Here is a 13,231-nt window from a genome sequence, read left to right as displayed (position 1 = left end):
CATCTGACTTTACTGTTATAGATACACACGGCGTAGTGTCATCAGCGCGTCATAGCTGGGGGGCGGAGTCACCTGGGTGGAAAACATTGGTTTGCTCTCATTGAGTCCTATTCATTTAGCGCGATTTTTTAATCCTATTTTCCAGTAAAATATAGATTTTCAAATGAATATCAATGGCTTACATTAACTCTTTATTCCCAGCCGACAAAGAACGATACCTGACAAAGCTGGCCAAAATCGGAATTGATTGTAGTCCCTATGTTATTAAGGACTGGACAGACGATCCAACCCAATTGCCCCCGGTCGCGTACGGAGATATTTACAACTACCTGATTGAGTCGCCTGGTAAGAGACACGATTACATTTTCTACAGCTATGTTCAATTATACTTACCTTAATACCAAACAGCAAGAGCCAGTAATGAATTAATCATGTTTATGGAGCTCATTTGAGTGAATTACAGGTAGGCTAGTTGTTTTGACACATGAGCTGACTAATACAGATGTTTGCTAACGACCACCTCTTAGTCAGTTTTTTTCTTCTTAAGACTCAGTGGCTATGTTGCCGCCCTAGGCGAAATTACTGGCTTGCCCCCTTCCATGTTACTACTCCTACCGACCTGACCGGGTGGGTAGATATGGTGTTCGGCCGGCCGCGATATGGTGGCCGGCCAGCCGCGATACCGGCCGGCTGGCATCAGGCGGATAGCTTGCAACCACTTTGTCCTTCTAATAGGCTCTGTTTTTATGTTTCGCAAACGTATGAACTTTAATTCGGGTTTTTTTGCGATATTCGATGAGCAAAACGTCACACAGCAGCTCTTGACTATTGTCCGCTCGTTGTTTTCAATGGTCGCTAAGGCTTTGTTTTCCACCCAGGCTAAAACCGGATGTGACGTTTGTGGGCGTTCCCGTCTAGCTCCGTGTGGATCTATATGCCGTCAGGTCACATCAGCTGCGGCTCACAGATATATTTATTGTCAGTGTTGTTGTTGATGTTGTTTTCCCCTGCAGTCACTGTATCCAGCAGATTCTGGAGGCGGTGCTTCACTGTCACCAGATGGGCGTCGTCCACCGAGACCTGAAGGTACCGCCTCTCTTTTAAACTACATTTCTAATGATTAAAATGATCAATTTTAAGGTCAGACAAGTGATGCTGGATCAGATTTCTTGTGTTGAAATGCCTTTCACAAACATTTGAACTGGTCCTCGTTTTGCTGAGGAAAATCTGTAAGATACTCAAGGACCCCTGGGGGTCCCTGGACCCCACTTTGAAAACCCCTGTGTAACAGATCCCCCAGGTTTGACCATTTTTAGCTGAAAAAAAAAATGTTTTGGATTCATTATCCAGCCCTCTGGCTCGCTGGTGGAACTACTTTCTTTTCTTGAGCTGCTGCTGTATCACTACGCAACAGCACTGCGTCTTGTATTCATTCTCCTAATTGATCCTTTATCTAAGCCCCGCCCCCCATGCCACTGTTACTAGGTTGGAAGAATCGCCTCTCCATCCACTCCCATTGAAAACAACATGATTTTCTGTTGCCTCATATTGACACTTATTGAGTCAGTTCTTATTTTAACCTTGGTCGTAGTAAAAAGGAACATCTCTGGGACAGTACAGTGGCGGGGTAAAACGTGTTATTTCCCCAAACTGGATATAAACATGTTAGCTAACTCAGCATGGCAGGTGCTGCTCGCTGCCTCCCACACACAGACTGACCTGTAGAGTCTGTCTGTGAGCACTTCTGGAAAAATGGCTCACAAATGTCAGATAGATCTCCAACCACCACATGGATGACTGTTATGGTGATAACAGAAACCCGGCTGCACCAAAAGATCCCGGGCCGAGCCGTGGAGCCAGCGGGCCGCACCGTATAGAGAGCAGATCGGACATCCGACTCCAGTAAGACCAGAGGGGGCGCTGTGTTTGTCTGTGTAAACAACAGCTGGTGTTCTGGAGAGACACTGCTGCACAGATTTGGAGTTTTTAATGATCAGATGCAGACGTTTTTATCTACCGAGAGAGGTTTCCGGCAGTCTTCATCACAGCAGTCTACGTTCACCCCCGTGCCGATGATAAGCTGGCTATGGACAAACTGCATGATGCTATCAGCAAGCAGCTCAACAAACATCCTGAGAGCATCTTCATCACAGCAGGAGATTTCAGTCACTCCAGTCTAAAGACTGTTTTACCCAGGTTCACCCCGAGCACACCTTTTAACCATCTGAACGTGAATGAAATGGCCTTCGACAGCCAAGAGGTTCTGGAACAGGTTTGTTGTTGTGTTTTCTCTGTGGTGCAGCTCGGAGCTCCGTGAAGATTAAACTATTTTTCTTCCAGTGAAAAAACACATTGAACCCAGTCATGAGATGTTCCTTTTCACTAAGACCAAGTTTAAAATAACCATTGAATGAATTAAATATCGTTACGAGGCAACTGAAAAACATGCTTATTCCATTGAAGTGAATGGAGGCGGAGGCTCTATTGTCCGACTCCTCAGACAGGGGGGAGTGGCTACGCAGGAGAAAATTCACTGATTGGTCAGTCAGGAACCATTCAGGAGCCAGATAAAAGGTCAATTGGTGTGTTTCCGTATGGCCAGTAAAAGTGAATGTGGGAACAGCTCCACCAGGGGGCGACCAGGAGGCGTCCTGACTGGATGCCTGAACCACCTCAGCTGCTGAAACTTTGAGCTCCTCAGCCAATCGGTCATCTGATGACAATCGTTACACACAGAAACCCTGCAGAGTCCAGTGCGTTTTATTATTCTGTCTTTTGCCAAAATCTGCAACACAAGACAAAAGAAAGCCTGGTTTCCATCCTGAGGCGCCAGAGCGGTGAGGAGGTCAGACCACTGAGGCTCGGCCTTCTTCACCTCGACGACCCGGTACCGTGACCGCGACCACGACCACACGACCCCCCGCCCGATCTGCCTGTTGACTTCCAGCTCCATTTAACCTCCGAGCTGCTCCACTCGGAGAAGAAACTCACCTCCAAACTCAGAGGCCAAACCTCCTTTCTTTCCGACAGAGAAGCCCGGCCTCGGGCTTGGAGCCAAAGGACAAGCTAAATCAACAAGATAATCCAACAGGCTGCTTTAACACGCTAGTTTAAAACACTAGTTTAACACGCTAGTTTAACACGCTAGTTTAACACACTAGTTTAACGAGGTGCTTTGCTTTAAGCTAATGAAGGAAACAGCAGCTGATGCAGAGTGTGTGTCTCCCAGCCAGAGAACCTGCTGCTGGCCTCCAAGTCCAAAGGAGCCGCCGTCAAGCTGGCCGACTTCGGCCTGGCCATCGAGGTGGAGGGAGACCAGCAGGCGTGGTTCGGTCTGTGCAACATATCCTTCCTCTGATTTCATTATCTCTCTGCTTCTGATTTATTTTATTTTCATTTGTTTAGTTATTTATTTTTTGTCGGCCATCATCTTGTTGAGATTATGTTGTGTTGCTACTCTCTGTTTTGTAACTCTAGTTGAAAAAAAAATTATTTTTCTTTTTAGACTGTGTAGATGTGTTATTTTAGGGAGCCACATGATACGTTTTGGGGGTTTTCCTTGCACTTATTTTTCTTTTAAATTGGCCTTTGTTCTGTCCAATTTTATTGTATGAAATTGTGCTCTTAAAATTAGATTTACATTTTAAAAAAGCTTGCAAACTAACTGCAGCGTGTCAGTTACAACTTCCCTCTGTGTGTGTGTGTGTGTGTGTGTGAGCAGGTTTTGCAGGGACTCCAGGTTATTTGTCTCCAGAGGTTTTAAGGAAGGATCCATACGGCAAGGCAGTCGACCTCTGGGCCTGCGGTCAGATTCTATTCTATTCTATTCTATTCTAGCTGATTGTGTTTTGCTGTGTTATGGTGATGGGCTGTGATATTAAAGTATGAACAGCAGGGCTGCTGTTTCAGGAAAAGCCAAAAGGTCTGGCACTCAGCGATGAGGGGATTTGAAAAATATGAACCTAACTTTATTTAAATTTGAGTGCATTTTGGTGAGAGCAGACACTGTGCACCTTCCTGCTCTGCATGCTCCACTTTAATGACATGAGAACACGCGTGCCGGCGTGCCATGTGCCCCACTCCCAGGGGTGTACCAGCTCACACACTCATAGTGAACGGTTCAGAGCGAGGCTGTCGGTTCGGTGCACGTCACAAACCAACATGATACCGTCACTGCCTCTTTTTTTAAATATTCTCTGTATAAACATTTCCAGTGGCGGATACGAGAGGCGGCTCTGTGGTGGAGCTTCCACAGCCTGCTGAGTGTGGCCGAGCCCCGGTACACTGTTCCCACTGTTCCCACTGTTCCCAGTTCAGCCAGAGCCTCAGAAGCTACAGGGCAGACAGAGGAGCAGCTGCTCTGAGCGCAGACACAGCTGGAGCTCCAACAGTATTTTAAAAATCAAACAAACTTTTAGCTGTATCATAAACGCACCAAACTCAAACACCTCTGTGTCGTATTGAACCGAGCTGTGGGCTGTGAGCCGTGACGCCCCCGCCGGCGCCGTGTCGAGGCGGTGGCCTGTTTGCGTTGCCGTGACAACGTTTGTTGTGCTCTGCTCTCCAGGTGTGATTCTCTACATCCTGCTGGTCGGCTATCCTCCCTTCTGGGACGAAGATCAGCATCGACTCTACCAGCAGATAAAGGCTGGAGCTTATGATGTAGGTCTCATGACACAACAGAGGTCACATGACTCGTAACCACACGAGGTCATGTGACTCCTCCCGGCCGAGCTGTCGTCTCCAGATCGACGGTGATGTAGCTGTTGTTGGAGACATCCGTTCAGTATTAATCAGCCGCTGGCAGCTGATTGGCTGCTGCTTCGTAGGCCCCGCCCTCCTCCCTGTGTGGGCGGGCTCACGCTAATTTAAGACTCAACCTGATTGGCTGATGATGGTTTGAGCGGCTAAGCTAAATTTAATGTTGGCTGGTCCACGTCGAGCTGGATGGAGCTCAGCTGGGCGGCGTCATGATGAACATGTTTATTTTACGCTTCATATTTCATGACTTTTTCTAACTGAACAGAGACATAAACATGAAATCAGCATGACGATGGGTTTTAAATGTCTTGGACACATTTTATAACCGTCTGTGTTTGGCTGAGCTCAGTATGACTGCAGCCGGTCTCAGCTCTATAACATATATAATATATATATATATATATATATATATATATATATATATGTATATATCATTATTTCACAGTCATCAGTCTCAGGTGTTTTGGACACTGAACATGACATTAATACTCTTCAGAACACGTTTCCCTGCTATAGAGCCTCACCTGACATGCGAGGAGGTTTTTTTTAAAGATTATAACTGTCATGCTGTGGAAACCTCAGTGACGCCATGAGCTTCCCTCTAGCGCCACCAGCAGGCCATCTGCCTCAGGAATAATGTGCCTGTTTTTACCCTTCAAACTTGAGTGATATTCCCTTTAAAAAAAAAAAAAAAAACTTGAAAATTTTCCAATTTAGATACAGTTCTGTTTTGGTCCAAAAGCTCACATTTTTTTTTTTTTAAAGATTTTCTAAATATTGTTAATATTGTTAATATTTTAAATTTTAATACATTTTTCCTGTGCGTTGGTGGAAACGAGCAGCCGCTGCTTCAGATCCACATTTCTCTGAGCTCAGAGGAAGGAAATGTGGAACATTTAGGAAGCGGATGATTGGTTCTCCTGTGGTTCTGCAGCACAGAGCCTCAGTGTGAGCGGCAGGGGCTCAGTGCTGCCCCCGCTGGACTCAACACGGACCTGCAGGCTCTGCCTCCCAGCAGCAGGTTCAGTGGAATGTGCCGTCAGCTGCAGGCGAGCGGCGGCGGTCCGGTGAAGGAGTGATTCACACCTCCTGATTCACTGATGACTCATGGGAAATAAATCACATATTTTCATCTCAAAAGTCACTTTGTGATTCCAGATCTTTCAAAGCGTCCTCAGAATAACTGCATGCACATGTTGCCAGGCAGAAAAGGCCTGAGGATTTGGTTTTTGGAGTATTCATGGAACTCCTCTCCTCATATCCTCGTCTCCTTTCCTCCTCTCCTCGTCTCCTCTCCTTGTCTCCTCTCCTAGTTTCCCTCTCCAGAATGGGACACAGTGACTCCTGAAGCCAAAGATCTCATTAACAAGATGTTGACCATCAACCCCGCCAAACGCATCACCGCCGCCGAGGCGCTCAAACACCCCTGGATCTCTGTAAGACAGCCTGACCTCTGACCTCTAATCTCAAACTCTGACCTCTGACCTTTCCCACCTGAACTCCTCCAGATGTGTGGAAAGCCTTTTAACTTTGTCTTTTATGATTTTCTGTTTTCTGTTAGTGGCTCCTGCTCCTGCTCCCTCTGTTCTGCCTTCTCCTTATTATCCTTATTATTATTCTTATTAGTGTTGTTGTTGTTGTTGTTGTTGTTGTGAGAGCTGACCCTGTCTCTCTCTCTCTGTCTGTCTGTCTCTCAGCATCGCTCCACCGTGGCTTCCTGTATGCACAGACAGGAGACGGTCGAATGTCTGAAGAAGTTCAACGCCCGGCGGAAACTCAAGGTATGCTGGGAAATCGCTGGGGTCAAACAGAGGTCAAACACTGTCCCTCAACACGCGTGACGTCCGTCTCACTTCCTGTCTGTCTCTCTCCCTGTCTCACTCTCTCTCAGGGAGCCATTTTGACCACCATGCTGGCAACCAGAAATTTCTCCGGTAAGACTCGGACTGCCTGTCCCGCCTCGCGCTGGGGGTCAGGGGTCACACTGTGGGGGGGTCAGGGGTCACATGGGGGGGTCAGGGGTCACACTGTGGGGGTCAGGGGGTCACACTGTGGGGGTCAGGGGGTCACACTGTGGGGGTCAGGGGGTCACACGGGGAGGTCAGGGGTACTTTGCTCCGCCTACAATTCCCAGAATTCCCTATATGGTGCCTATTCTACCCAGTTCTATTTCTATGGGAGCATGCATGAGTTTTTTTTTTTTTTTTTTTTTTTTTTTAAGTGAGGCACTCGATGTAGCGTCAGAGTGTGTGAGCTGCCATTCCAGACACACACACACTCACACACACACACACACACACACACACACACACACACACACTCACACACACACTGTCCCGCTCTGACCTTTGACCAGCTAATAACAGAGAATAACAGAGGAACCGACCAATCAGCTGCCGGCTTACACACAATTAACAGGTTAACACTGTCATCTGCACTGAGTGTGTGTGTGTGTGTGTGTGTGTGTGTGTGTAGGTGTTTGTGTGTGTGTGTCTGTGTGTGTGTGTGTTGGGGGGTGTTAAGGCCTCTCGCGTCAGCTGCTGCAGCATTTGATCCCACACACACACACACACACACACACACACACACACACACACACACACACACACACACACCAGTCTATTGATAGCTGGGGAAACCACCGACAGAGAAAAATGGAAATCTTTGGTTTTGACATGACGTGTTTGTTTGTTTGTTTGTGTTTGTTTGTGTTTGTTTGTTGTGTTGTTCCACTGAAGTCAGAGGTGCTCAGATGAGTTTTGATTTATTTTGGTGTGTTTTGATGTTTTTTTGACGCCACGGAGGCTCGGATGGTGTGAATCTGCTGGAGATCAAACAGAGGAAAGTGAAAGCAAAGAGAGGGAGAGAGAGAGAGAGAGAGAGAGAGAGAGGGAGAGGTGTAGAGAGAGAGGGAGAGAGAGAGAGGTGGAGAGAGAGAGGGAGAGAGAGAGAGAGAGAGAGAGAGGGAGAGAGAGAGGTGGAGAGACACTGGCCCACACAGGGAGTGCCAGAGGAATGTGTCGACTCCATCTGCCCCACAACTATCTCAAGTTGGTCCTAAATTTGGCCTCCTCTCTCTCTCTCTCTCTCTCTCTCTCACACACACACACACACTCTGCAAGTGTCTGCCTCGCTCGCCCGCTTTCTGACCGATATGTCATGCTGGGAATTCCCTCTCTCTCTCTCTCTCTCTCTCTCTCTCTCTCTCTCCTGTTGATTTACCAGGCGTGATAGACAGAGAGAGAGACAGAGAGAAAGGGAGAGGGAGAGAGAGGGAGAGAGAGTTGTATGTGGAAAAGTTTGAGAGAGAAAGAAAGAGAGAAAGGAAGGAAGAGCGACAGCAGAGTCGGACTGAAGGATTTATTTGTTTTTCCTTCTTTGGTGTTTTGTGGATTTCTCTCTCTCTCTCTCTTCTCCTCCACGGGAACTCTTCTCACTTTTGTTCTTCCCTTGTTTTAGCACATTTTTGAAAATCCTGTCAACACTGAGCTAAAGACAGACAGACAGACAGACAGAGACAGACAGGCAGAGACACAGACAGGCAGGCAGAGAGACAGACAGGCAAACAGACAGACAGACAGACAGGCAGGCAGAGACACAGACAGGCAGGCAGAGAGACAGACAGGCAGGCTGTCAGTGCGATGCCTTCGCTGCTCTTCTGGGCGTTCGTTCCTTTCTTTCTGACTCTGCTGCTTCTCTCCCTCTTCCTGCTCGTCCCTCGTTCAGGAGGAAAGAGCGGCGGCAACAAGAAGGCAGACGGAGTCAAGGTAAGACCATCATCATCATCATCATCATCATCATCATCAGTTGTTATCACAGGTGAGCATGTTGTCTGTGACCAGCAGCACACGAGGCCGCTGGATGTAAACATGGTGTGAGATGAACAGAAACACAGTCAGTGGAGCTAATACCTCTGCTCCAGAGATCTGGGATAGACAGGAAGTGGGCGTGGCATCAGAATAAGTGGGTGTGGCCATGCATTGACTAACATGTTAGCAGCTACACGCCGAGTCAGATGACACCCCACATGACCCCCTTCATGGAGAAACTGAAAAAAAAAAATGAAGTGGGCGTGGCCTGTGGTGAAGTGGGCGTGGTCAACATGAACTGTCAATATGTTGTTCCTCAGTCCGGGACAAAGCTTGTGTCAAAGTCCTGTGGTGTTACTCTAATCCTTTGGGAAGTCATGTGACTTTTTGTGGTAGGCCCCGCCCCCTGCCACGCCCCCTTCGGGCCAAGGACTTCCTGCTGCTTGGCCTGCTATGACACACACACAGATTCATAGCCCCGCCCCCTCTGATGTCATCAGACAATGAGTGGCCAGCTAGCCCAAATCTAGTTATCTCCAGATCATACACTGTATTATATACAGGTCATATACATCATTATTACATTATTACATCATACAGATTATATTATTTATGGACATGAAAAGGCTCCAGGCAAAACATGGCGGACCACACAGGTAATCCTGGACTGAAATGAAGTTAAGGTTAATAGATAGATAGATAGATAGATAGGTATACTTTATTGATCCCAGACTGGGAAATTCACATGTTACAGCAGCATCATCAATAAAAACAAAAAATTAAAATAAAAAAATTAAAATTAAAAGTATATACAATAGAGACTAAATATGCGAAATATATACACTAAAGACAATAAGGGCTAAGTATATACAATAAAGTAGCCTGAGAATATGAGATGTTTAAGTGTTGAAATGTAAGAAATGTAAGATATACTGATGAAAATAATAAATATGAAAAATGAAAAATACAGATAGTAGATGGTGCAGGTGAGGACAGGTCATGTGACCAAGCTGTAAAGCAGCTGACGGAGCCGAGCGCCTGCCTCCTGCTCAGAGTGCTGCACTTCACATTATTTACATGACACTCCATGTACATTACACTGATGTACACTCCATGTACATCAGGATGTACACGTCATACTTCATGTTATGTATCATCCAGGCTCTGAAATCCAACGCATTCAGTCCGAAAGATTGAAACTGTGCAGCTACACCAACTGAGGCTGTGATTGGCCGACATTGTGTCTCACGCTGACATGCCGCCAGTTGTGACGTTTCAGGATTTCCCGCTGCGCCGCAGGGCCCTGAAGGCCTCAGCTGTGGTTGTTGTGTGGCGTTCATGGTGTCCTTCCTGTTGTAGGAGTCATCTGAGAGCACCAACACCACCATCGAGGACGAGGACACCAGGGGTGAGCACACACACACACGCACGCACGCACGCACGCACGCACGCACGCACGCACGCACGCACGCACGCACGCACGCACGCACGCACGCACGCACGCACGCACGCACACACACACACACACACACACACACACACACACACACACACAGTGACCAATGACAAACCCCCTGGCCTCAGGATCAACCAACATTGATTTCTCAGGGCCGATACAGATTATCAGTAATCCATCACAAATCAACAAAAACACTGAGCCCAGTTTGCTTCATTTCATCCTGAAGGGCTGATTTAAGATTTTGTGATCTGATTTAATCTGATTAATCTGATTAATCTGACTCATCAGGTGTATCTGGTTAATCTGGTTCCTTTGGTTAATTCAGTTAATCTGATTCATCTGGCTCATCCCATTCATCTGATTAATTTGACTAGTCTGACTAATGTGGTCCGTGTGGTCCATGTGGGAGGAGCATCCCGGGGCGCCAGCTGTTTGTCGTCACTTCCCGTCGGTGAAACTTGTCGAACGTGTTAATAAAGTTTCACTGAGCGGTGTTGAAAGCGCGGCTGCTCTAATCCCTGCTCTCCGTCTCAGTGAGGAAACAGGACATCATCAAGGTGACGGAGCAGCTGATCGAGGCCATCAGCAACGGAGACTTCGAGAGCTACACGTATGATGCACACACACACACACACACACACACACACACACACACACACATGCTGGGTGTTATCCTCCTCTCCAGGCTGTCAAGGTTTTGCATCTTTTTTTTTTTTTTTTTTTTTCAGAACATCAGTCAGTCAGCTGATAAATATGACGGCATACTGGGAGGGGTTATGAGAAAAACAAATTAAGAAAACTAGTTTTCCTTCTCCTCTCTGTGTCGGCGGCTCCACCTGTGCTGCCCCCTGCTGGCCGTGTCTCAGGCCTGCAGCTGATCCCCTCAGCAGATTCTACTCTGACATGGGATTCAGGAACAAGGAGATCCTGCTGATCTGAGCCCAGAATCAGCAGATTGTTTTCTTCTGAATCGGCCCAAGTCACAGCAACGTCTCTTCAGAGTCCAGATGCTGAGGAGGAGGTTGGGGTTCTGGACTCAGACCAGCAGGATTTCCTTCAGACTGGATCCCACAGGAGGAGGACAAACAGTTTTACCTGTTTGAGAATTTAGAGAGTTAAGAATTTAGAGAGTTATCTCTTGTAAATTTACCACTTTAATCTTGGAAGTTTTTTCTCAGAATATTGCCCCCCCTCCTCCTCCAGCTTGATAACTCCTTTCCCTGCAGTGGCTCTATACGCTGCTGACTCCAAACACTGTAACCTGATGGCAGCCAACGGTTTTAGAAAATCTGGATTCTTGTCTTTACCAGTCTGTTCTCTCACTAAAACATTTCTTGTTCTTTCAGAAAACTCTCAATAAAAAAAACACTTTTGTGTGTTTCTCAGTAAAATGTGTGACCCTGCGGTGACGGCGTTCGAGCCCGAGGCGTTGGGGAATCTGGTCGAAGGCCTTGACTTCCACCGCTTCTACTTTGAAAACTGTAAGAGGAACTGCAAATGATTCACATTCCCTTTATTTTCCTTCACATGTTTACAGCAGCACTGCTGCCACTCTAACCAACACTGCAGCCAAAAGCCACAGCTTCACTGCCGGCTCGTAGAGAGTAGGACAGTGGTCCAGAAGTCCACAGCAACCACCTAGCAACCACCTAGAACACCACAGCAACCACCTAGCAACCACCTAGAACACCACAGCAACCACCTAGAACACCACAGCAACCACCTAGCAACCACCTAGAACACCACAGCAACCACCTAGCAACCACCTAGAACACCACAGCAACCACCTAGAACACCACAGCAACCACCTAGCAACCACCTAGAACACCACAGCAACCACCTAGCAACCACCTAGAACACCACAGCAACCACCTAGCAACCACCTAGAACACCACAGCAACCACCTAGAACACCACAGAACACCACAGCAACCACCTAGCAACCACCTAGAACACCACAGCAACCACCTAGAACACCACAGCAACCACCTAGCAACCACCTAGAACACCACAGCAACCACCTAGAACACCACAGAACACCACAGCAACCACCTAGCAACCACCTAGAGCAGCCTAGCAACCTTACTAAATGTTGTAATATTCCTTTAAGTTGCGCTGTGGAACAGCAGTGCTAAACCCATCTCACAACATTTTACCAAACAAACACAGAAAAATGAGGCGTGGCAGCTGTTTCACCACACTGAGGTTCGCCTCGCCAGCTAAACGTGTTTCAGCCCCTGACCGAAATTTAGCTGAACTTTGGTGTGATATTTAGCCGCCCTGTCAACCACCAGCTTCATAAGATACCAACATCTGCATATTTCCTCTACATCAATACAGGAATTTAAAAATGAAGGACTGTGGGTAAAACCCTCTGAAGGCAGCATACTGAGCACTGGACATAAACATGATGCATTATGGGTGAAGTTCTCCTTTAATATGCCACTGTTTGTTCAGCTGTGTTTCTGAAAGTGTTTCCCTCCAACGTCTGCAGCAGAAACTTCTCCATCTTCTGGAGCCGAAATGCCACAGAACCTCAAATCAAGACATCCCCCCCCCCCCCCTCTCTCTCCCCCTCTCTCTCTCTCTCAGTGTGGTCTAAGAACAGTAAACCGGTCCACACCACCATCCTGAATCCTCACATCCACCTGGTGGGGGAAGAGGCCGCCTGCATCGCTTACATCAGAGTGACGCAGTACATCGACGCCAACGGGACGCCCCGCACCGCCCAGTCGGAGGAGACCCGGGTGTGGCACCGCCGCGACGGGAAGTGGCAGATCGTCCACTTTCACCGCTCGGGCTCCGCCTCCACGCTGAGCAAGTAAGGCTGGCCACGCTGCAGGAAGTCTGACTTCAAAGCTTCTGTAGGAAACTTTTTAGCTCCTCCCACCTGAGACTCAGCCCCTCCTCCAAGCTCCTCCCACCCGAGACTCAGCCCCTCCTCCAAGCTCCTCCCACCTGTCCCAGGTGTGTGTGTGATGTCACTGCAGTGTGGAAACAGGAAGTGGCGAGCAGTAGCTATGCTAAGCTAAGCTAACTGATGGTAGAGGGAGGGGGGGGCGAGCGTGCACGGTGGCAGCGCATGTACATGTGCATGAGATGTGATAGGACTGAGATGGCCACGCCCCCCTGATGTGATTGTGGCTGGTTGATTTGTCCTGATTTTAGTGTTTAGTTAGGCTCCGCCCCCCTGTGTGTGTGAA

The 13,231-nt window shown here is 47.8% G+C and overlaps 1 protein-coding gene across 7 annotated transcripts in view; it reads left to right on the top strand.

Annotated features, from left to right (window-relative positions):
* Nucleotides 1-12,853, top strand: part of camk2a (calcium/calmodulin-dependent protein kinase II alpha) — a 32,526-nt gene extending 19,673 nt beyond the window's left edge. The window contains exons 6-19 of one of the 7 annotated variants that reach the window (XM_030068457.1): nt 1,014-1,086; nt 3,230-3,332; nt 3,722-3,805; nt 4,568-4,662; nt 6,075-6,197; nt 6,459-6,542; nt 6,653-6,695; nt 8,488-8,567; nt 8,967-8,994; nt 9,887-9,891; nt 9,930-9,978; nt 10,564-10,639; nt 11,416-11,510; nt 12,621-12,853. In XM_030068457.1, the coding sequence (XP_029924317.1) occupies nt 1,014-1,086; nt 3,230-3,332; nt 3,722-3,805; nt 4,568-4,662; nt 6,075-6,197; nt 6,459-6,542; nt 6,653-6,695; nt 8,488-8,567; nt 8,967-8,994; nt 9,887-9,891; nt 9,930-9,978; nt 10,564-10,639; nt 11,416-11,510; nt 12,621-12,853 (1,171 nt within the window). Of the gene's footprint in view, nt 1-1,013; nt 1,087-3,229; nt 3,333-3,721; nt 3,810-4,550; nt 4,663-6,074; nt 6,198-6,458; nt 6,543-6,652; nt 6,696-8,487; nt 8,571-8,966; nt 8,995-9,886; nt 9,892-9,929; nt 9,979-10,563; nt 10,640-11,415; nt 11,511-12,620 lie in introns of all 7 variants that reach the window. The other 6 variants (XM_030068461.1, XM_030068460.1, XM_030068458.1 and 3 more) reach the window with 6 other exon arrangements.
* Nucleotides 12,854-13,231: the final 378 nt, after the last annotated feature.

The sequence above is a fragment of the Myripristis murdjan genome, chromosome 14 (assembly GCF_902150065.1).
Source record: "Myripristis murdjan chromosome 14, fMyrMur1.1, whole genome shotgun sequence".
NCBI classification, from domain to species: Eukaryota; Metazoa; Chordata; class Actinopteri; order Holocentriformes; family Holocentridae; genus Myripristis; species Myripristis murdjan.
Note: the sequence above shows the minus strand (reverse complement) of the source record. Positions and strands in the feature narration are given on the sequence as shown.